We start from the raw sequence: 25,878 nt of genomic DNA on the forward strand, positions 1-25,878 counted from the left end.
AACGCTGAGCATCCACTCAACAGGTTTTTATATGGGACGAATCCAAAGACCAGGTCAGCAATTCCAGAACCCAGAGTGTTACAGTGTTCACTGGATGGCGAGCCAACCTAAGATCCTAGGAGACGATATACATATACACGCACACTCATTTGCACATTGATGGACTGCAATCCTCTACTGTACAAGTAGTGCGGTAGGACAGACAATCTCTCACACACACACACACACACACACACACACACACACACACACACACACACACACACACACACTCCTTATTGGACAGATTCTATTGCAATACACCTGTTTGTCAAGGACCCCACCAGCACCATTTTGACTTAAAAAAGACCAATTCTTTACTTGTGCACAATTTTATTTTTATTCTATTTTTTTGCTACTTTGGGGGAAAATTTTATACTTGAAGTTCTGTTAAAACCTGTTGTAATTCAGTGTTGGTTACAAAATTCCTTTAAAAGGCTTAACATCACTAAAGTACTTTTAAGCCACACAACTGTGTTTGTCTGGTTTCTCTGCCATTCATGTAGCAGAGCTCTAAGGGTCGTTCTTAATCTTCTGATACTAGCCCAAAAATACTCATTACCTTGGTAATTATCCATTGATACTGTATTTCAACCCACGTAAGTGCTACAATAGTCACTGGATATCCCAGTCTACATGTTAAAGCATCCATTGGACAAAATATTGAACCCAGAGTTGCCTCCATCAGGATGCACTGCAAATATCGAAAACGTACATATAAAAAAAAAGTGCCTGTGTGTATGTGTGTGTGGCTGGATGAATGAGGCTTGTAGTAAAAAGCACTTTGAGTGATTAGTTGGAGTAGAAAAGCGCTATATAAGTACTGGTCCATTTACCAAGTTACTACCACTACTGACACATTCATAGATCCCTGAAAAACAGATATGTACCTTTCATAAAGGTGCAGAAACCTTCTTAATTTTCCAAATGTCAAGCGACGTTTGAGTGTTGTAAATCATTTACGTACTGTGAGTTCCCATTGACTCACAATGACTTGAGCCCTTTTCAAAACAAGCTGAGTTGGAGGTGTAGTTAGAGGCGGCAAATTAACAGCTTGGTTCCCCCACATCGCTGGGGAAGAAGATTATGCCTGCAATCCCCTTAATTCCATTTGCTCTAATGAATATGTGTGTGAGTGTATGAGGGAGAGAGAGGGAAATACAAGTGTGAGTAATAAATGGAAGAGTATGTATAGGCTTATCTGCCGTTTCAATTAACACTTTCTGACTCTCATGCACTTATCAGAGTAATGTCCTGTATTGTTTCAGAGTTTTGGAAGACAATTATTATCATCTATGCAATATCCACTGACTGCAGAAAGATATCAACAATAATTACTGAATGTATAAACAACTGGATCGGAGTCTAGTAGTGGAAAGTGGACAGATAAAGCAACTGAAAACTTTTGTTGCAAATAGACTTATATTCAGCTAAAAAAATAAAAAAATAAAAAGCCTGTTTGTAACCAAGATGATGCTAAAATGTAATAATTTGATAGTATTTCTTTTTCTATGAGACAGAAAGTATCTAAACCGCTGTAGATGCAGTATGTCCTGGAGATACTTGACCTTATAGACATGCTGAATGATGACCCAATCACAAACTAAGAAATAGCTGTATTCAAGAGAAAATACTTTGGTGAACATACAGCGTTAATGTTATTTTCTTTAGTTCTAGATGCTGTTCATAACCTTGTTTGGCTATTCATTACAATTCAGTCATTCAATATATGACATTTTGCATAAATGCTTGCTTGAAAGCTTGAATTTTAAACTCTTTTTTTTCCCCATTTTATTCAAAGAACTACCGTACTTCCACAAAGTAACAAATTGTTGGTAGTTTTGGATCCCCGGAATACAGTCTATATATAATAGCAAATAAATAATTTTCACACACTGTTGTATAATGAAGGCATCTTAAATCGTTAATCCTCTGTTCCCAAGGATCTCTGGATTACCAGAATTCCAGTATGCATGCTGCTGCTCGCCTCCTTACAGTCACTACTCTTAAATAAGCCAAAAAGTCTCTGAACCAGCACTTATTCCCTGTACCTCCCCACAAAACCTCATTAGAAGCCTAAACTCTTTCTAAGAACAAACACAAACTAATCTATATCAAGTAGTGGGGCTGCCACTGAATAGCGATTGGGCCCAGCCAGCAAAGATATTAAATCTTGGTTCCTTTGCTTAAGTATAGAATTAATCACAATGAAAACATGGAATAGACTAGTCTCAGCCATAAAAATAACAGATTAATTCTTAATTGCTGTATTCCCCTCTAAGCAAAGCGTATTGAAAGAGTAAAAGCTTATGTTTCCCCTTCATGAAAACAATCAATCAACACCAGCAAGCTGTTAATATCACTGTTTTCTTGAGCTCTGGAAACAAAATCCTTTGACTAAAACATTGCTTTAAGAAAACCTTTAAAAGCCCTTCTGCTTTTTGTTTCCAAATAGTATCTCCTGAATAAACTCTGGGGGCAGTGAAAGCAATAGAAACCAATATAAGCCAATATCCTAGAAGTCCTGCCACTATAGACAGTTAGGTCTGCCCCGTCTGTTCCTTAATGGGTTTGGTGAAAGAGAGGAACAGTTTCATCCTTCACTATAGATCCAACTAAATCCCACTAGGGAGCTGAACAGATAACTAACAGCCGGATTTGGACCTAATGATTCAAGCCACTGGCTTTTTGTGAGTGAGTGTGTGTGTGTGTTGTTTCAGCTGGGAACCAAAGTTCAGAATTGCACCCATCCTGGCAGAGGAACCAAAAAGACAAAAAAAATCAGCATGGCAAAATATGCTTACCTAAGGAGACTTCTGGTTTGTGAGGAATGTTAGAGTCAGCAACTTGTGCTGTGCTTTCAGGCTACAGTAACCTACGACGGGCTGAAAATAAGCACAAAACAATCTAAATCTATGACAAATATTAGATTTTTTTTTTTTTAATTCTAAATGTTGTTTTAAAAAATTGTCATGTGGAGACCTTACAGAAGCATGACTGCAACCTAAACTGGCCTATAGTGTGTGCTTGTGTGTATCTGGTGGTAATGGAGCCGTCAGGTAGGGAAGCAGAGTCTGAGCAGAAGGCTGATAGATGGCATTAGTTTGAAGCTAATTAACCCCAAAGCATTACACGCACATATCGCTTTTCTGTCTCCTACACACACACACACACACACACACACACACACACACACACAAACACTGTCAGTAAGAGGATTGGATACGTTGTTAAACAGACAGACTTGCAGGGGCATCGTGAGGAAGGTCGGTCACGTCATCCGTGATAAAATTATCTGCTTAATCACGCTAACCAATTTATAGTCAACTTTTGCGTGGAGAGAAATTGTAGTCATTTTGTATACATAATTTCAAAGGCTACAGAGCTTAGACAAGGATTGACAAGTCTTAGACACCCAGAATGAGCTGGAGGAATTGAAGAGAGCATGGTGACCATGAGAATATAGGCACAAATACAGTAAATTGATTTGGTCGTCTGGATCCCTGCTTTTGAGTAAGTCTGGATAGTTATTTACTTGTTCAAAAACATTTTTGACTTAGCCCTCTAACAGCAAGCCTGGTCTCTGTTTAATGAGGAGAGTATCGCCACAGTGGGATCTCACCAAGCTAATTTACCAGCATGAAGACTGCTGGGGCTAAGGCCTGGGCGTCTCTCGCTCCGTCTAACCCCGTTCTCCCTGTCTGGGGCCATCTGTCTCATTTTTTCCTGTTTACTGTTTGTACCTTTGCATTTGTGCCGGTCTTTTAGGCTTTCATGTTACAAATGTATCCTCATTTAACTGTTTTAAAAGGGGATTATATTTTAACAATGCAACTACCACAGTAGACTATGATAGTTAAACTACTTTTTCCATGGCTGTAGGTGTAAGATGACTCATACCAAAACAAAAAGGTTCACGAAATTGCATGTTCTTCCAAAGGTTTCTTTTTGGTTTCCTCAGTCCAAATACAAGCATGTTGTGCTAAGTGGGGATTTTAAATTCATGTGAGCATGAGTGGTTGCCTGGCTCTCTGTGATGGACTGGAATCCTGTTCATGGCTTCCAGCCTTTTGTCCAATGTTAGGATAGACTAATTCATCCAAATTGTAGAGGGTGATATGGTAACAGCTGGCCATTTCACATCCAAGTCAATAGTGTTGTCAGGACACTGATTTTCAAGAATTACATTAACCCATCGATATCATTGAATTCAGGTGTTGCAATCACTACCATGGCCACAGATGTATAAAATTAAGCACCTAGGCATGCAGACTGCTTCTACAAACATTTGTGGAAAAATGGGTCGGGAGCTCAGTGAATTCCAGTGTGGTATTGTGATATGACACCCGTTTAGCAAGTAAAGTTGAGAAATTTGTGTGCTACTAAATATTCCACAATCCAGTGAATGCGAGTGCAAATGACAGGAACACTGTCAGAAAGTGGTAGGCTATGGAGAAAAAATAAATAAATCACAGAGTGGGGTCAGCAGATGCTGAGGTGCAGAGTGTGCACAGGTCGTCAACTTTCTTCAGAGTCAACAGCTACAGATGTCCAGACTTCTGGCCTTCAGATTACAGCATTTAGAGAGCTTCATAGAATAGGTTTCAGTGGCTGACCTGGATGCAAGCCTTACATCACCAAGCTCGATGCAAAGCATCAGATGTAGTGCTTTAAGGCACTTCTCAGTCTGAAAATCTGATGGAGAAGTCTGGGTTTGGCATTTGCCAGGTGAAGGGGTACTTCAAAAAATAAAAACTTGACTGGCCTGCACAGAGTCCTGAACTCAATCCAAAAGAACACCTTTGGGAATGTATTAGAGCGCAGACTGTAAGCCAGGCCTTCTCATCAGTGTCTGACCTCTGAAATGCATTTCTGGAAGAAGAATGGTCAAAGATTCCCATAAACACACTCCTAAACCTTGTGGAAAGCCTCCCCAGAAGAGTTGACGGTATTATGGCTACAACAGGTGTAAAATCAGATTAAACCCAATAGATTTAGAATGGGAGTCACTCAAATTCACATGGATGTGAAAGCAAGCAAATACTATAGTCTCGATTGATGTAGAAGACAGCTCACATAAAGTACAACAAGTGCATGTTTCACCAGTTTTGGCAAATGCTAGCTCACACATGAAGTGCAAGCACAAGAACACACACACCTTAGGGCAGCCAAATTGCTAAATTACCTCCTCAACATGTCTTAAAGCAGGGGTCTCAAATTTCAGTCCTCGAGGGCCGGTGTCCTGCAACTTTTCCATGTGTCCCTGTTGCAACACACCTGAATAAAATTAGTAGGTCATTGGCAAGACTATAAAACTTGACTACATGCTCAAGTGGCTGAATAGCCACTTGATTCATGTTACAGCAGCTCATGAGTGAATGGACATACTGCAATAAAAGTACTTTTAGAAATACATTTTTCCAAACACTTACATTCACTTAAAAATTTACTTGAGTAGGGTGAGGGGTTGCCTTTTCAGCATGCAGTCAAGTTCTTATATTCTTGCTACTAATTTTATTCAGGTGTGTTGCAACAGGGACACACTGGCCCTTGAGGACTAGAGTTTGAGATCCCTTTCTTAAAGTTCTCCAGAGGCTTGGTAATGAACTGATCATATGATTCAGGTGTGTTGACTCAGGGTGAGATCTAAAACTGGCCCTCGAGGCCTGGAGTTGGAGAGCCCTGCTTTAGGGCAACACAATGCACCTAATGACTGCTAGTTTTATTATTGACAATAAATCTAAAGTTATGCTGAGCTCATTTAAATGCTGCGAAACAACAATGACATATTCCCTTTAAAGTCCTGGGTTTACCCTGTGTATGCTCTGCACATCACAGCAAATTCAGAATAGAATAGCAGCCTGTAATTTGTTTGTTGACAACCAAATGAAAAATGTAGACGAGATGAAAGAAAGAGACTGAAAGAGTAAAAAGGAAGCCACTTGATGGGAGCAAACAGAGGGGAAAAAATCTGAGTAGGGTAGCAAGCAAAAGGAATGAACGGGGTTGTTTTATTTTTTTAGTTTTTCTAAAAAAGTGAAGAGGTTAAGGAACACAAATTAGACTCAATGCTGACAGAAGGGTTTTTTTGGGTTTTTTTTTAAAAGGTGGGGAATATTTTTCCTCTGTCTATATGAAAACAAGTGATTAGGATAAGACTGGTTTTGGTAAAAGCAAAAAAGAAATAAATAAAAAGACAAAAAAATACAAATAAGAAGTTACACTGTCATCAAGGAAATGGATCGGTGTACCTGCAGGTATATCAAAACACAAATCCTTAAATGTCTGATAGATAAGAGGAACTCAATCGATGGTTACTCTTAGCTCTCTAAGGTAGCGCTCAGTTTGTCTGGGAGACTGAAGTATAAGCAAGGCACGGAGCGAGGCAGTGAATTGATGGCCCAATGAGCCATTAATTCCCTGGAGCTTTCCAGTGGCACACTGTAGAGAAGGTGTTCGGCAGGTGGGAACAATGCTTTGCACTAATGGGATGAAACTCACATGCAAGGCCACACATTTAAAAAGAGACTAAGGAAAAACTTTCAGCGGAAACTTCCCCAATCTCTCCGATATTTGTTTTCATGCCGACTATATAGAGCTTATATCAAAGCAAATTGATTTCCTCATGAAAGTGGCCCTCTTTTTTGCATTTATATCACTTAGCTCTCTCCTTTTCCAAATATGTTTCTACACATTAAACCATGGATTCTTGTAGCTCCACTAGGAAATGAAAATAAATAAGCATCTCATCTGTTAAACCTTGTTAAAAAATTTCTGTAATATTTCAAAATCACAAATAAACGTTATGCAGGTATTGGGGGGTGGGGGGAGTGGCCTTTGTGTGAAACTAACACCAGATTGGGCACCTTGAAAGCAAGTTGGTGGCTTCTAATTAAGATAAGGGTAAGATGACTTGCAGTAATCACCTCAGAGGCAAGATAAAGACGTGGATTACAAGTGACTAGAATGATGGCACTGATTTATTATTGATCTACTTAAGAGCAGCTAAATCCAATCAACCTATCCATCTACAAATTAGTCAATTTTGCAATGACACTCTGTAATCTACTCCTAATATTTGACGAGCTCTCATGGATGGTGTCAAGGTAGCTGAGGCCCTAAAAATATGCACTTATATTTCTGAGTCAGACTTTCTGTTCACGGTATTACCAAGTGAGAAAATTTGCATGTAGTAATAGCACAGAATGGAAGTGAAAACCCAGCCTTTGCAACCAGTTCTTAAATTATCAGCATGACAACGAATAAAGCAGAGACACGGGGAACTCTGCTGTGCCGAGAGGCAAAAGCTGTAATGCCAACCCATCACCTCAGTTCATTTAAATTTTTAAGAGAAATCTTATTAAGGACGGCACTTTGGTTATAAAGGTTTAAAACTAAAGTGATGAATGTGCACCTGCTGCTGGGAGAGGATTCAGAGGATTGGCTGGAGGACACATGATGTAAGTTTTACTTGGGTAACATGTGTGTAGGTGTGCGCACACAGTTTTAAATACACCCCCACTGCTAATATCAGACAGGAGAGGAAGGCCAGAGGGCTGGAGGCCAGGGACCCGAGGCTGCAGCCTTTAATATATCTCTGTCAATACATCATCACTTTCCTTCTCACATGAAAACACACAGCTTTACTTCGCTATATCACAGGGAACCAACACAAACTTACACAGACACACACACAAAAACGCTGTCTGTCCTCAGTGGACTTGGATTTTCCTGAACAAAAACCATACACACAAGCACGCATGTCTCTGTCTCATACACACACACACAGACACACATACACAGTTTAATTCAATTCAATTCAGCTTTATTTATATAGAACAAATACACAACAACCGTCCCCTGAAGGCAGGGGTGCCAAACATAAGGTATGAGGGCCAGATCACTGATCACTGCAACCAAGATGGCGGCGCGCACAGACGCAGCGGCCCGGAGCTCCTACACTTTTGCACTTTTGGTGGTACTGTGTATTATTTCACACAGTCTGGGGTTACTTCAATACAACAGAGATGATCTACTACAACTAAGCCGTGGAGATCTTCAACTAACATCCGAGTATCTCATCCCCCCGGAGATCGTTAAGCAACCCCCGGGGCTACCCGCAACAGCAAGCCGCAGGAGGAGACGTTGCGAGCGGAGGCAGAAGAGAGGCAAGCGGGGAGGCCTGTGGGCACGGCTAAAGACTAGTCCGTTTAAACCACCACTCCCGATCATATTCCTCTCCAACGCCCGTTCAATCCGTTACAAACTGGATGAAATACGACTGCAGATCGCCACTCGACGGACTTTTAATAACTGTTCGTGCATGATTTTCACTGAAACCTGGCTGGACAGCGCCATTCCCGATGCGGCTATCGATCTAGCAGGCCGCACCGCCTATCGAGCCGACAGGTCTGCGGACTCGGGTAAGAAGACTGGCGGGGGGCTGTGCATCTATATTAACAACCTTTGGTGCATGAACGTCACGGTAACGGAAAAACTGTGCAGTACAGAGGTAGAACTGTTGGTGTTAAAGTGCCGTCCATTCTATCTCCCTCGGGAATTTTCTGCCGTTTACATCTGCGCTGTTTACATTCCACCAGATGCTAATGCTAAGCTAGCGTTAGCACAATTGAGCAGCAGCATCAATAACAGCCTGGTAGCACACCCGGACAGTGTCTTTATTGCGGCTGGGGATTTTAACCACGCGGACCTGAAATCTGTACTTCACAATTTCCACCGTAATGTGAAGTGTGCTACCAGAGGAGATAGAACGTTGGACCAGGTGTACACCAACATGGCGAATGCGTACAGAGCCCAGGCTTATCCCCACCTGGGTCTGTCAGACCATCTCTCCCTTCTGCTACACCCAATATACACACAAAAGATCAAGAGCACTGGGATTACAACCAAAACCGTGAGAACATGGCCGCAGGATGCTATTCCGATGCTTCAGGACTGTTTCCACTGCACAGACTGGGATGTATTCAAGGTGCAGGACACTGACAATCGTGTCGCATTGGACAGTTACACCTCCACTGTCTTGGACTACATCTGTTTCTGTGTGGACAATGTAACAACTTGGAAACGATTCCGTGTGTTCCCTAATAATCCACCCTGGATGACACACGGAGTTCAACAACTTATTCGAACAAGGAACAACGCTTTCAAATCCGGGGACCAGGAGGCATACAGTGCTGCCAGGGCCAACCTGAGAAGAGGCATCAAGACTGCCAAGCAGCAGCACAGGAGGCGTATCGAGGCCAGGTTTGAGAACAACACAAACCCAAGGCAGGTCTGGGAGGGCATCAGGGCTATCACGGACTACAAAAGAAGAACACCATCACCCTCAGCCGACAGTTCTACTCTGGCTGAGGATCTAAATCTCTTTTATGCCCGTTTTGACAGGGAGAACACCGACCCTGTCCTGTCCCCTCTCCCCTCAACCGACCCTGCTCCGGTCCTGAGCACTCATGAGCTGAGGCGTGTGTTCCGGAGCATTAACACCAGGAAGGCGGCCGGGCCGGATGGAGTGCTGGGCCGGGTGCTAAAAGACTGTGCTGCGGACCTGGCGGACGTCTTCACCTCTATATATAACACCTCGTTGTCCTGTTCACTGGTACCATCCTGTTTCAAAGCAGCAACCATCGTTCCCATCCCAAAACAGTCAAATGTCACATGTCTGAACGATTTCAGACCTGTGGCACTCACCCCCATTCCCGCCAAATGCCTGGAGAGACTGGTCATTAAACACATCAGAGCTGCTTTTCCACCATCCCTGGACTCGCACCAGTTTGCATACAGGGAAAACCGGTCAACCGAGGATGCGATCGCCATAGTGCTGCACACATTACTGAAGCACTTGGAACACAGGAACACCTATGCACGGCTCCTCTTTGTAGACTACAGCTCGGCTTTTAATACCATCCGGCCATACAAACTACGTCCCAAACTCCACCAACTGGGACTTAACTCCTCTCTGTGCAACTGGATTGTGGACTTCCTCACTAACCGTAGACAGAGTGTCAGAGTGGGTAAGAACACCTCTTCCACCCTTGTGGTCAACACCGGTGCCCCTCAGGGGTGTGTTCTGAGCCCTCTGCTATACACTCTCTTCACCCATGACTGTATTTCCTCCTGCGCGTCCAATCTCATTGTTAATTTTGCAGATGACACTACAGTGCTCGGACTTATATCCAACAATGATGAGACAAACTATAGGACAGAGGTGCAACAACTAGAGTCATGGTGCCACGACAATAACTTGGTCTTAAACACCAAAAAGACCAAGGAGATCATTGTAGATTTCCGGAAGAGGGGTCATAACAACCATCTGCCTCTCTTCATTGGCAGTGAGGCGGTGGAGAGGGTGAGCAGTTTTAAATTCTTGGGGGTAACTGTGACCGAGGACCTGTCCTGGGGCAACCATATCACCTCAGTTGTACGGAAGGCCCAACAGCGCCTCTACTACCTGAGGAGACTGCGGAGCGCACACATTCCCAGATCTCTGATGTTGAACTTCTACAACTGTGCCATCAGCAGCGTTCTGACGTATGGATTTCTAGTGTGGTTCCCCAGCTGCACCAAGGCCGATCAGCAAGCACTCCAGCGGGTGGTGAAGGAAGCTGGCAGAATTATTGGAACAAGTCTGCCAGAGATCAGTAATATCTTCCCCACTCGCTGTCTGAGGAGGGTGCACAGTATCCTGCAGGACCAACATCACCCTGCGCGCCACCTTTTCCATCTGCTGCCCTCAGGGAGAAGGTACAGGTCTATACAGGCCAGAACATCCAGACTGGCCAACAGCCTGTATCCACAGGCTGTGAGGCTCCTGAACTCTCTGCCCCCCTCTCACGGACAATAACCATATCCAACTTCTTAATAGCAATGAACTGGTCTGCATTGGTGCATCATATCTTTATTCTCTTCCCCCTCCTGCCCCCCCCCCCCTCTTTCTTAAATAGATAACTATCATATCTGATATCATATCTCACAGTACAATAATATTGAATGGGTTGCATTGTTGTATTTTGTCATGTTTCTCAGGTCTTTGTCTGAATTTCTACGAACATTATTGCTAAGGATTGTCTTATTGCATTGGAGTCACACTGGGTTAAATATGTACACTTGGGTTTTAAGGGGTATTTATTATTTTCTTCTTTTTTTTGGGTTGTATGGAAGCCCCAAACGCAATTTCATTGTTCTTGACAATGACAATAAATAAATAAATACTAAATACAGAATGGGCCTGGCAAAGACTTCAGTCAGGCCCACTGGATGGCTTTAGAAAATGTGAATGAGGGTGTAAATTCTGGGCGGATTTAAAGTTTTCAAGTTTTGCAGCTTTTTCTAATGATAAAGACTTTCCCCACAGGTGTTCAGGTAAACAAACAATTAAAGAAAAGTTCACAAAAAACAGACCTTACAGAACCTTTTCCCACATCTTTTTATTATATTAAGTAATCTCAGGGATTCAAAATGATAGTATTCACAAGATTTTCAGAAAACTTGACCTGTGACCTTGTGATTGAGACAGGGTTGCTAACTGTCCCGTTTTAGCCAGGACATCCCATATAATGAGCAAAATTGGTTTGTCCCTTATTCTACCTTAAATATTCCGTATATTCACTATTACCGACAATTTTGCTTTCTGACCAACAGATGGCACTCTTATAAATACAAAATCTGATTTGACTGCAGTTGTATCAGACCAATGCTTGTGTCCACTCACAGTCGTCAGTGACGGCCCGATTCATAAAAATAAAGAGCTACTAAACTGGGTAATGGAAGCCCGTATTTACAGTATTTTGAATATTGATTTTTATTTCTTTTTTGCTTATTTTTAAAGGAATTTTTTTTAAGTAAATAGTGATTGCAGCTATCATTTACTGTATTTTTCATTATCGTTTTAGATGAGGTATTGATTAAACTGAATACCAAAATTTTATGCATATTTAAACTATGCCCAACTGGCTGCATGGGCTTCTGATATGCTAGGGTGTCCCTTATTTCATAGTTAAAAAGTTGGCAACCCTAGGTCGAGATCACAAGTGATCAAATTTACAAAGTTGGGTGTCCACGCTGCCTACCTGGTCTGCAGGGTGACAACTATACCCTATAAGCCTGTTACACCCGCGCGGTAAAAAAAAGAGAGCACGGGGAGACAGGACAAGAGAGGAAACAGCAGTCAATAATGGCACAAAAGAGTAAAAAAAAGTTTTCTCTTTATCAGATCTTTAACTATCATCAAACACTTTTCAATGTGGGTATTTTGACAGATAAAGCTGCACTGAGTGCATCCTCTTTTTATTTTGTCTTTCTGATGAGACACTGGCGCGCAAAGCTTTCCAAACAATTTTAATGACTCTTTTAAAAACACTGGTAGAAAAAACCCTGACAATTGCATCAGGAAACACTTGCAAAGCAAAGTCGTTTAAGTGCGCTGCTTAAAGTAGCAGCACATTTGGTTTTTGACTTCAATAGATGACAAACACTCAAGTATTCACTTATGACAGTTTAGAAGACAACCTTCTTATTTTGTTCATTATAGAGCATCTATCATTGCTCCATGCAAGAAAATCAACATGGGCATTGATTCCTTCATTGTTGCCCAATTATAATGAAATCAAACTGTAACCTTTTTTAGGCAACTTTTGTGAGGACAGGTTTCACTGTCCACCCCCCCTCATGTGTCCAAACAATTTAAAGCATGACAGGTTTAAACTACAGATTGATTGAAAGGATAAAAACATGCTGTGCCTGATGTTCCATGTCCCTGTTTTAGTACACCGTTTTACATCTGCCCCAGCACGCACATTAGGTTTAAACTACAGACAGTGCTTAGATCTCCTAATGTTGCCTCTTTTACTTGCCTTGCTAGGACTTAGCCCACTCGCTCTCAAATATGCCCCTCTGCTCATGCACACTATTTGAATAATGTATTCCTCCAACAGCTGCATCTCTTCAGCAACCAAAACCTCGTGTCCAGTAGCGCACACAAATACACCCACACAAACACGCAGGAGGAAGGCACAAGACTACTTGATGCAAGCCAGCCACCTGCAGCTTCCCCTCTCTGTTTTGTCTCTCCATGCAGTTACACAAAAGCGCCATCCAACAGTGCTTCATTGTGAGTTTCCTGCTTGATGGTGCTTTTATGTGTGCGTATGTGTGGAGGCAGTGCATGTGCCAACATGAGCGCTTGACACCTGCCAGCATTCTCTCTCAGCGTTCCTGTATGCGTCCCTGTATGTGTTCCTGGCTCACACTGTGCAACTGTAGCACCAAATGTGACAAATTCCTAAAAATATGCAAAGTTAAACTTAACATTTCAGTCTCCATTTGTTTTCAGTTCAAAAACACAGGCAAAAGGACACATACACACACACAAATATACGCAGAAAAAAAATGTGCATACCTGCCAGTGTTACAGAATTATTAATCAGAGCAAATCTGAGCTTCAAAAAGGTATTCCCCGGCATCAGACCCATTGGGCTTACAGTATATTCCCATTGTTGCACTTGTAAATGAGCCTCATACATCATGCAGTATGCCAACAGACCTGCACGGAAAGCATTTTAAATTTGTTTAATGAAAAACAGCTTAGCAGCAAATTAGAGGCTAGAAAGTGTTTAAAAATCATTTGATCAGATTTCGGATTATGAAATAAGTTTTGATTAAGTGTTTGAAGCGAGGACTTTTTCTTCTGACACAAGACAAAAATGACAAATTTCCCTTGCAGGAGTAGAAAAAAAATCAGTTCAGTGTGTGCCCACACATGGCTCAAGCATACATGGCACTTCAGTTGTGACTGACAGGAGTACATTGCGTTTCATGGATTTTACAGTATGAAAAAGCATGCATGGCTGTGTTTTAATTTAGCTTCTAACCGCTCACAAGTGGATCATCAGCAGCTCAGCAGGCAGCCTCTTGAGTCAGTCATTAATACATTATGTATCAGCATCAAAAGGGGAATGTGTGAGACCACTACTGATCTGGGCAGGGGCAGGGATAGCTCAGTAGGTAAAGTGGTCGCCCCATGATCGGAAGGTCGGCGGTTCGAATCCACTTAACGGCTACCCTGAGGTACCCCTGAGCAAGGTACCGTCCCTACACACTGCTCCCCGGGCGCCTGCTTAGTGGGCTGCCCACTGCTTCACTGAGTGAATGGGTCAAATGCAGAGAAAAACAAGTAATTTCCCCATGGGGATCAATAAAGTATCCATTATCATTATTATTATTATTATTATCTCTGGCCTATATGCTGAAAAATAGAGCCAAAAATGGGAAGAAATTGAGATTCAAGACCTCGTGCATCAAAAGATTTTTTTTTAAAAGAAATCATCATTATTATGGGAGGGAAAAATATATATATAATCATATCTTACATTTGAAGTCTCCTCCATTTCAAAAACACTCCTTAACATCATTCATTTCAATCTCCACCATTCATGTATTTTAATGTTGCAATTTCAGTCTGGAATAAGGATATATATATATATATATATATATATATATATATATATATATATATATACACACACACACACACACACACACACACACACACACACACACACACACACACACACACATATATATCAATGACTGTAATATCTGACTTGGAAAGTGAAGCTAGTGCAGAGGCGAGTTAAATCTGCATTCGATCTAATGTCCATTAAGAGGCGACTCATCTGGCTGCAAAAACTGCCAGAAGTGTGAGTAAATAAACCTTCTTCCCACTTGATCTACGAACCCAGTAAACACTTTTCTAATTGCTTTCTATTCCCGATCACTACATTCAAGGCTTGTTGAACACAACACAATGTTCATCAGCCCATCCATCCATTTCCTTAACTACTTATCTAGCTTGGGGTCTTGGCGGTAAGCTGTAATAGGAAGACAAGCAGGACACACAGAGGTGAGGTGGTGTTACTTCCACAGTTCAAAGACATGCTTGTTGGGTTAATTAAGTGATTGTGCATTGTGGTGTGGGTGTGGATGTGGATGGTTCTCACCGGAGTTGGAAAACAAAGATAAAGCAAAGTATATTTTAGGGAAAACATGTGATTGCAATGGCCTAAGTAGGCTTTAGAAATGAGTTAAGTTTGGGATTTTTTCTTCTCAATCAATCATATTTTCTGTGTAGCAGCTGGACTCAGTAACCAGTAGAAAAGGCTCCTTCAGCTGCCCTGCAATCAGAACTGTAAATTTTGAAAACTGTAAAAAGCTTCAGTTTATGCATCTTTCCCTGTTTTTACATAAAGGATGAGTGATGTGTTTTCTAAAAACAATAAAATAAAACAAATTAGCAAAATTCAGAATTACTAATCCAATTGAAATTAAAATAACACAAGGGGGGGGGAAACGTTACTTAATGCGTCAGGCCCTTCTGTGCCGCCGATCCACTTCTCGTGCCTAAACCATCCAATTATTATTCCTCATGACTCACACATCAACCTAACCCCCTACACATAACCAGTCAGAAGCACTGTAGGGCGGACGATAACGTCATAGAATTCCCTTAGTGCCTTAATCTTTTCAAAGTAAAAGCATCTAGGTCACATGTTATTTTTTTTACCAGCTTGTTTGGACAGAAGTTACGGAGGTCAAGACCTCAGTGACCTTCTGTGTAGTTACAGCTATGTATGACATGCATATGAACGTCCAGGTTTAATCATCTCCACAGTCAGATCCATGTCTCACTTGTAATTTTTACACTGTGATGGCCAAAATGTTCAGCTCAAGGCATTAATACAAGACTTCATTAGCACATTTAGTTATTAATCAGTCCGCTTTGTTTTAGTTGCTTAAATGTGTGCATCTTACAACCTTCCCATCCTTCATCATCTTAATCTTCATCCTTTAAGAATGATGACATTTGCTACACACAAACAAATGACTTGTATGTACCATAAACAAGGGTGTCTAATACATAAAAGACGAACATAGAGAGCAAAACACAATGAGATGCTATCAATAATGTTTGGGTTTTAGGATTACTAGCAATATTTCAGAAGTCCCCTTTTCCCCGTTTTGTCTACACCATCATTCGTCATGTTCAGTGTGCAAATTTGCAAAAAGAAATATATAAATATAAAGAACCATTACAAGAAATATTGCACACACATTTTTGGGCCGACTTGGATTGAAATACACAGTCACACAACTGAAAACTAGAATCAATGCCTCTGACATAATTCCAATAGAACTGCAGCTGTCGGAGAAACTTTTTGCTGATGACGTCTTTTCTGTGCCAAAAAAATGTAATGACTCAGTGATGAATAGATACTTGTTAAAGATCATAATGGAGGTTAACGTATCTGACCTTCCAGAAAAAAATTGGGGTTTTTATTACAAGCAGGAGCCAGAAATTATGTGCAGCTTTTTGATTATTATCGCATAGAGACCCGAAGACCAGCATTTCAGGATAATCTCATCCCACCTCCTGAACACGCGTACATTACACTGTACAGCATGCAGAACACCTGTAAAATATAAGCAGCCCTCCCTGTTTCTTGTTTCACCTGTTGGTTGATAAGATAAAACTCTGGATGTTTATTGTAGTGCTGATTAAACGGATTCTAATTTTGTGAATCTAACAGCATGCTGCCACAACAGTCCCAGCGCATTCATAGAATAGCAAAAGGCGCAAATGCTTTCTGACATTTCAGCATTTGTTTCAGGATACAAACAACAGAGCAGCAGATGGCGAGACACTCCACTCATCTATTTCTTGTTCTTCCAAGCATCACTAAATGGCTATTGTTGTGGGCTCAGCAGCAGGTTAACACAGTCAAATAGAAAGCAGCTATTTTAAATAGTGACTGTGCCGCTTATATATAGTGCGACAAATTTAAATGGCAGAAAACTGATGTAAAATAAATGAGAAACATTTGCAAGAGTAATTGCGATCAGTTTGCTAAAAAAAATAGTCACTGTCACTATAAATTAGGAATAAAAATGGTCAGTTGGTCTGTTCAGTGTACATTTCTTGGCTATAAAGTAGTTTTAATCAAATCAAAGACTGAGTCGAGTAGCAGGTGCTCGCTAAAAAGAGCAAATTATAATGAAAGAGGAATTGATTATGTCGGTGTAAATAAGCACTTATCGAATTCGCTCTTGGATAACTTAATTGATCCGGAAGTTGGTCAGCAAGAGTCATTTCGTGATGCAAGTTCAATCACACAAAGTAATTGCGCTGAAATGCCGGGTGAGCGTGCTCACGCAGTAACAGGTGTACAGCAGACAAACAGCTGCAGCATTATGGGAAATAAGCTCCCCTGCTATGCCTTTAAAGACAAGGTTAAGAGGAAGAGATATAACTAAGTTTTACTTTTCCTAAACTTACACCAATAAAAGAAGTCTCCCAAGATGGACGGTTCTTTCATCCCACCGGGGAGAGCACAGGGAAGAGGGCTGAAGGACCAGCTTGTTATCTGTACCATATGGTCTCGAGGGAAGGAGTATCATTTTATTTTTAGGGGGAAGAAGGCTCTGGCACTCGCACATGCTCACACCTGCTGAGAGGAAGCAATTCCATTTCCGGATGCCCCCCTGTGTCTTCCAATCCACCTCCCCCGACAAACTTTTTACACGCATACTGCTTCACAAACCTTTACATGAGCACACAGATGTTTGCTCTCTCTCCCTCTATCTCTCTTTTGATTTTTTTTTTGATTTTTTATTTTTGCACAACAAAAGCAAAAACTTTGCCTTAATCATATCTTAGGTGACCTTGAAGAGTTTTTGTTTTTTGGTACAAGACATGACATATCACGAAACAAAAATCAACCGACTTCACTCACTGTTTCACCTGAATGAAATTTTTGTGTTGTCACTTTAATAAACTCAGAGTGACTCATCGCTCACTGCATTAGCATGCACATAATGTACTCGAGTGACTCGGTGAATATCAATTCTTATAGTTTCCTGTTAGAGAATTGTGGATCAATATGATTGTCATTGTGCACGATGATTAGATCTTTAGCAGAGTGATTACATCTTTAGGATGAATGCTGACTTCTGTTTCCTACACAGACACACATACACATATCACTGATCACATCACATGCTCATAGACACACACGCATCACATGTTCACTGTTGCAGACACACATGACACATGTTCACATGTGAGTGTTTTATCTGTCGCATGATTAAGGAGATATTTGTGTGACCACTGAGTTAATAAAAGAGCTGCGTGAGGGGGCCAGAGTTTGGAGTTGTCTGGGATCAGGTGAGGAGCTTGCAGCTTCAAGACCCTGGTCCAATCAGCTCCCCTTGCAAGTTAAAATGGATTGAGTTCTGTCTTGCTTTGTTCACGGGAATAAGTCTCTAAACCAGCGGGGCCTGCGAAGCGCAGACCTAACATTCCCTTTGTGCATTCAGTGGTGTATGCGGAAGATGTAGTGAAGTATGTGCACCGCACGGGAGTGCACGGTGTAGTTACCTTGCATGGGATTGTTTGAATATTGAACTAGACTATGCGTGTGCATGCACACGTGTTCACACAAGAGAATATGAATGCAGCTGGCAGTTTGCCATTATGTTGTTAATGTGTCCATCTGAGAAACAGGCAGCTGTGTGCACACAGACTTAACGCACTAATGCAGTGCTGCCTAATAGAAAGAGCTACTGCTGAAATCACACACTTTGAACAACCTATTAATATAATGGGATAGGTGGAAGGAGGGGGGAGGGATAGAGGAGGGGAAGAGGATGGGAACTAATAAGGAGGGGGTGGATGAATGATAGTAATCGGTAGGTTGGAGTAAAAAGGGGCACAAGGAAAAGAAGGAAGAACGAGTGAGAAAACAATGAATGGATGTGAAGACAGAGAGATAAGGAGGGATGATAAATGGAGAGAATGGTAATGCAGAGTGGTGACAGATCAATATGAAATATCTGTGGGGATGAAGGGGATGAAAAGAAAGGGGTGAGTGGAGAAAGGAGGAAAGAGACAGAGACAGCATGAAGCTGAAAATTAAATGATGAATGGAACAGTAAAACAAGAAGAAACTCGGGAACAGTAATGACAGATATGCAATGGTAGCAAAACCTCCTTAATCAACTGCTTGCGTGGAGAAAACAATCTAGTTTCATTTGTTGTAAATAAGCAAAATCATCTCTGAATCCCAAGGAACAAATAACACTGAAATAAAGTGGGGGAAGGCAGGAGTTAAAGTTCAAATCTGGCTCATTAGTTATAGATCCACTGGTTTAGCATAAGCAGAAAAAAATAACACCAAAGTACAAACTTTAGTGACAAGCAAATTTGTGGAAGTGTTTTTCAAACTTTCTGGAAAACACTGCAAATGATATTATATTTTATGAGAATAAGATGTTGACTGGCTCTCTTTAAGGCAATGCAGAAAATAGACTGGAAATTTTAGGAAGTTGACACTGGGACCAGTTCTTTCTTAAAGGCTTTCCGTGAGCCTAACTACTCAACACTGGTTCCTATTCCCTCCACAAAGCCTTCACCATCAGAGAAATACTTTCAGTCAGCCATCAATTGGCTTACTGTATTCAGCTTAGACACATTCTTTTGTCCACCGTTTTTCATTCTGTTATGGTTCTATCCATCTTTCCACGGGGATTTTGAATAGTCACTCTATAACTTATATTTTCTCTCCACGCGTCCTTTTTCTTCTTCTGATGATTGAGTCCACTGCTCATTTTCCCCCTCACCTTCTCCTCTCCCTAAACTCCATTTTCTTCTTGCACATTTCTTTGCTTTTCTTCAATTCCATAGTTTCTCCAATAAACCTAAACTCTTAACAGAAGAGAAAAAAGTGAAAGTTATTTTTTTTATATCTTTCCTGCTTTACCTTCACTTATTTTGTTGTTCTCTAGTCATGTTGCATTTTATATAAACCAGCAATCATTTGCTTGAGTTGAAAAATTGGGTCAACCGTAGCAATGGGGATACCTTAAACCTCAAGCACCTTGAGGCGACTGTTGTGATTTGGTGCTATATAAATAAAATTGAACTGAATTGAATGGGGACTGAGTAGCCCCCAGTAACAAGTTGTAACCTAGGAAAGAAAACTTTAGAAGCACTTTAGAAAAGTTTCTCTTACTTCAGTAGTGCTGTGACATACTGCAAATTTTATCAATCTGATACCAAGTAAATACAGGACCAGTATTTCCAATACTAACTGTCAAAGGTCTGCAGCAGTATTTCTGTTAGTGGACCCAAATTCAGACACTTGAGGCAGGGAGTTCAACAAAATGCGAGCCATTTATTAGGCAGGGAGAAGGTAACAACAAAGGCAGGTAGATAATAAAGTAAAACTTCACTAGGACTAAACTGGAAGGAACTAAATGATAAACTTAATGGACAAAGAACATCAAATGAACATGTTAAAAACCTGAACACGGTATAACCAGGAAACTTGGATGCTAGGAAACATGACGTAAGACAAGAGATGACCCAGCAATGAATGACAGAAACTCACATGCACAGATAGGAGACGAGGGGACTGGAATCACATTACGAACACAGCTGAAACAAATGAAAGTGACGCCACAAGGGAAGCAAAACGAAACACACTGAACATGGACCACGAGACTATCAAAATAAAAGAGGAAACAGTGACATAGACTGACACATCAGCTTGACACAGGAGGAAATGTAGATGAGAGAGAGTAATGATGAGCATGGAATAAACATGACCGAAAGGGAAGACATGGAATGACACACAGGAAGGGGAGACAAGATAGTTTCGCAGAACAACAGAGAATCAGAAATATAACTAAACAATAAAGAGAACTCCATACTCAAAAAATAGAAAAACCAAATATTACAGCACACACAAAAAAAACAACAACATAACTCAAAAGGCTGGGTCAAAGGACCCAGAACAATGACAACTAATACCGATAAAGGCAGCTTATTAAAGGATACGTCTGTGGTTTTTATTTTCCATAATAAAGAATTAATACAACAAAACACACCTTTCCGATTTTCATGTATTTTCAAACTGGGTTTTTTGGAGATCTAGAATGTAAATGTACCTGTCTGTAAAGCACCTTTGGTCACTTGTGCTATAGGCTAGAAATGAAATGGATGTGAACACAAAAACATTCAAACATTTTGTGTAGTGCAATGTGGAAAGGTATATTTTTTTTCATTTCCACAAAATAAAATAAAATGGTAGAATTCCACACACCAAAATTGACAGAGAATGCCATGAAAATTCATCCAAAAGTTAACGAGATGATCAAGTAGTCCAGTTTAGTGAGCTGAGTGTAGGCTTAGCAGATTCAAAGCCACCTGTGTCTGTGTCTACATCAGCCACAACACCAATAACACAAACTTTAAGCTTTAAACCAATTTTATTTGATAAGTTATTAAAAATAATAGTAAAGAACAGGAAAAACACCTCATACTGGTCTCACAAAGCAGAAATAATATTACAGCTATATAAGTGGCTCTTTTTGGAAATGCACTTTCCGACACAATCGTCATTTTTCAGCCTGGAGGTTGTCTACAGGTTGCCATGTGAGACAGTGTTTGTGCAATTTCTCTCAATGACAGAAGGGGGAGACACTACAGATTTAATGTCACCTCACTTGGGCTCCAAACAACTGTTTGATTAATATTTGCGGGCATTTTCATTTACTATGCAAGAGTTCCAGTTTTACTAAGGAAGACCAACAACAACATACACTAGTGTTGTAGGGTTTTTTAATTATTGTGGTTTGTAATATATCACCTATATAACATGCATCTTTGCTGGGGAAGTCCTCTTGGGAAAAAAAATTATTGCGTATAGAGATTGAAAATGTGACGTCATTCAGGGGTAAAACCGCAAAGAATTCTGGGAACTCGTAGCAAGAGGTACTAGCGCACGCAGGCTTTCAATTGAAATCAGTTATACAGCGATAAAAAGAAACACAAAAAATGGCAAGAAGCTGTTGTATTATTAACTGCAATAGCCGGTCGCATGACTTTACTTTCTACACGGTGCATTTCAAGGTCCTCTACCCAAACTGTACCTGGGCTTGTTGCAGTGACCTGTTTTTACTAAACTCAATGAGTGTGTGCACTCACTCCAAGAACCGTATAATTATAAATATGAGCGTGGTGAAAGTTGGGCAGCACGCTAACGTATTTTGTCCCTCTGTGTGCTCGTAAGGGTCTAACCCTTTCACTGGTTTGATTTTTTTCCTCGTATCTTTTCTTTGACTTTTCATCAAGTCTGTCTTTGTACGGACCGGCATTGTTCTCCTTCGTTTTGTACATACCTTTTTGGGGGGCAAAGAAAAAGCAAGAATTTATTGGAACCGAAGAATGAACATTTTGCGGTGCTGCAAATGCTTGCATTTGATGCGGTACTTGGATTGTTTTGCCACGAGTTCCCGGCATGCAATGCACGAAAGTCACGTGGTCTGTCAATCTCTATTATGACTTAAGCAACAGTGGCTGCAGAAAGATGAAAATACTGGAACGAATAGTCCAGGACGTGCTAGCCATAACTGGGCACTGTGACATATCTGGGGGAGACAAAAAGGAAAAATCACTCACAAAACCTTTATTTTTTTCTTTTCTTATTTTTAAAAAGCGTCAGAAAATAAACAACACAATCTTCTGTCATCTATTTTGAAGTGTTCAAGAGTTTAAAAAGATAAGAGGAATGAGGGTTTGGCACAAATGCTGCAAGCTGCCAATTAAAAAGAAAATAAAAGGCACTTTTATACAATGCCGGCGCAGAAGTGACTTTCCTCTCTCATCTGGCTTTCAGCAATCAAAGGTGTCCAAGCCCTCCACCACTGCCATGGTATCATTCCCGACCTCATCTCACTGCCTCCTTTTCATCTCTACTCCCTCGCTCCCCCACCGTCTCTCCCCACCTCAGCTCCTCTCTTCACTTATTTTCACCTCTGTCCTAACACCCCCGCAGATGTCCTGTTCTGTCTCTCCTTGAAGATCCAAAACCCAGAGCCTGTATCTTTATCCATTCAGACTGTCAGCCCAGGACTTTGATCACTTCGCTTTAAACTTGGGCAAAGAAAATAAAGTTTGTGCCCCACAACCTAAAGCAGCTGAAGTTGTAGAAATTACCGCTCTGTTATACGCTTATTTGTGAACACGTGTGCAGAAATGAGTTTGTCAGCCTGCGTTTCTCTTCCTCGTTGCCTTTGTATTTCCATGTTAAGGTTTCTTTTTATAGGATTTTGTGCAGCTTGAAAGGCTCTTGTGTGCAGTGCAACTTCACATGCCAACCCACCTCCTCGTCTTTGTCCCTCTCCCCATGTCCCCATGCCATTCTCACCTTCCATTTAAATCTCCCGTACTCTTTCACACATTTTTGTTGCTCTGCTCCACTGTGCCCTGCACTGAAACTCTGTACCACTTTGCTTTTGTAAGCCAGTAATTCTCAAGTTGCACCCGAGACCACAGTGGATCTCTGCGTCTTCCTTTTATAAAGCATGAACTTTTCAGTGGAGCCTACTTTTTGTGTCTCTCAGACTGTGTGTTATTTAGGTTGCCTCAAAAAAAAAAACTTTTTACCAATACAGCAAAGCGTGTCAGGGGTCTAAATCACTCCCCCTCAGTTAATCATATTTATGCTCCAGCACTTGTCACATTTCTTGATGAGCTGTCAGCCTTGAAGTGACGTGTAACCCAATACTGGAGTAACTACCCAAAGAGTCTTAAAGCCAACATGCATTAGCGAGGTAAGAGTTTTCATCTTTAACACATTAGTTCAAGAAAGTTTTGCATTTGTCTGCAGAACACTTTTGCTATATTGTACTAACACTAATAATACTAATTAAACCATTAATGTGCACTTTTCCATTTCAGTTAAGTGTTAGAGTCCCTTCTTTATTTTGCTGTTATCTTTAGTCAGACCAGTTTCTCTTCTCTGTCATCTGTTTCCCTGCATGGAATCGAGCTGATAAAATGAAGACAGTGACAACTTGCGATGGTATTGTTAATGCAATTAGACCTGCTGATTGCAGACAAGCTAGCATTGGCCATAGAAGCAGCATAGAAACTCCTGTCAACAACATCACGACTGTATCATCAGACAAGCAAATGAGGACTGGTCTGACCCAGAACTCCTCCTGGCTTTTCAGATCTAATATTGTTAGGTTAGGTGCAAAAAAAAAATAATATAATTCAGATTTATGCAATCTTATTGCACTGTGCTCATGATCAATCTCAATGTTCTTCTGAAAGACAGCAAAATGCCCAGAGGTGAATTAATTCTCAGTTGATTGCAACACTATTTCAGGCTTTTAAGAGCTGCACACTCGGAGTTAAATTAACATTTTTAAAAGAGTTAAATATTTAATACTATACCAGAGTTCCATCATTAACTTGCATAACAGTGTTCAATCACCACTATAAGGGATATGAAAGCTGGTCACAGTTTCTTTCTTCTTCTTTTTTGTCTTCATATGGTGTTAGTTTCATTCTGTGTTGTGTCATTTAACCATTCTTTTACAGCCCAGGTTTTGCTTTTAGCGGAACAAATAGTTAAAACACACAAAAGAAAAATATTAAGACATAAGGAAAATTGGCTGAAGGACAAAAAAATATCTGTCACCCTTCTTTTGCAGAGCTACTTTCTGTGAGCCTAGGGGTTCCGGTTAATATAGCAATCAACAAATTTGACCTGACCTCTTTACTGTTCCTCTAAGCTGATTCTGACATCCACTCTTACTCGCTTTCTCGCTCATCAACAACTGCCTGATAACAAGATAATCATTTCAATCAAGTGTTTTTTGGAGCAGAGAAGCAGCCAAAAATCGAAAACAAGCAGTCCCAAGTATCAGAGTTTAGAAACACTACTTTAGCACTAGTGGCCTAATAAAAGAGGTCTCGCTTCATAAAGCAGGCCTGAGGCAATGAACCAAAAAATGCTAATTTAGTAAATAAATCAAAATCTGTCTTTAAGGCAACCAATTATACTTCTTCACATATTGCACATGTACATATTTTTTAATACCGTTATTTCAGTTTAAAAATGTATAAAAATGTAAACTGAGGTGCCCCAGGTCAAAGGTGAAACCTTCTTTGACTCTTCATTTTACTGAACAGTGACGTGTCTTGTGTTTTTAAATACCAAAATTAAAAATTAAAAATGGGACAAGGTAATAACTTGAATTGTGGTTTGTTGCCTGAGAGCAACACCTTGCCATAGAAGGTTAACATTTTTTTTTTAAACTGTTAAATAATTAACACAGAGTTCTATCATTAACTTGAATAAGAATGTTTATAGTTTTTAATAGATGTTTTTTGTCCTTGTACAGAGTTAGAGTGAGTCAGTGCTTTGTCAGCTAGCTACATTTTCAAGATCATTTTTACACTTTACCTTTTGCTTTTTGCAGAACAAATAATTTAGAAAGTTCTAATAGAAAACCCCAGAGAACATTTTATTCACAGTACTTAACAAAGTTATTAAACTGCGCAAATATTTTGGAAATTTGTCAAAAAACTTGTTTAAAACTAAACATCATGCTATTATCTATTAGGCAAACAACAAACTGAATTGATGTTTTTATTCCCAAATTTGAGCCAGCGCACTGGGCTCGTTTGTGAATTCAGAAATTAATCAAGCATAACACTCAACCACTAAAACTGTTTTTGTGTTCAGGAAATGTAAGTAAATAACTGTAATTTGGAATCTTGATCAAAAAATAATAACATGCTTTACTATTTATTTATTTTTTTTGCTTTTTTTGTAAAAGAGTAAATTTGGAAATTCACTGACAACAACAATAATTCTGACTAAGGATTTTATAGCAAAAAGAAAGCACTTAACATTTTTAAAATCTTAAAATATCCTTGCTAAGATATCAATTTCATTTGATTGTATGGTGAAA

General features: G+C 40.4%; 1 protein-coding gene across 6 annotated transcripts in view; it reads right to left on the minus strand.

The window, feature by feature from the left end:
* The window catches only part of grm8a (glutamate receptor, metabotropic 8a), a 315,894-nt gene that overhangs the window by 179,138 nt on the left and 110,878 nt on the right, over positions 1 to 25,878 (minus strand). The window contains exon 1 of one of the 6 annotated variants that reach the window (XM_076875437.1): positions 5,472 to 5,520. The exons of 4 other annotated variants lie outside the window; for them this stretch is intronic. Coding sequence is in view for 1 of the 2 variants with exons in the window: in XM_076875436.1 (XP_076731551.1) it covers positions 5,225 to 5,296 (72 nt within the window). In the remaining variant the exon portion in view is untranslated. Of the gene's footprint in view, positions 1 to 5,224; positions 5,298 to 5,471; positions 5,521 to 25,878 lie in introns of those variants that run through there. One more of the 6 variants, XM_076875436.1, reaches the window with a different exon arrangement.

Source organism: Maylandia zebra, linkage group LG17, assembly GCF_041146795.1.
Source record: "Maylandia zebra isolate NMK-2024a linkage group LG17, Mzebra_GT3a, whole genome shotgun sequence".
Lineage (NCBI taxonomy): Eukaryota > Metazoa > Chordata > Actinopteri > Cichliformes > Cichlidae > Maylandia > Maylandia zebra.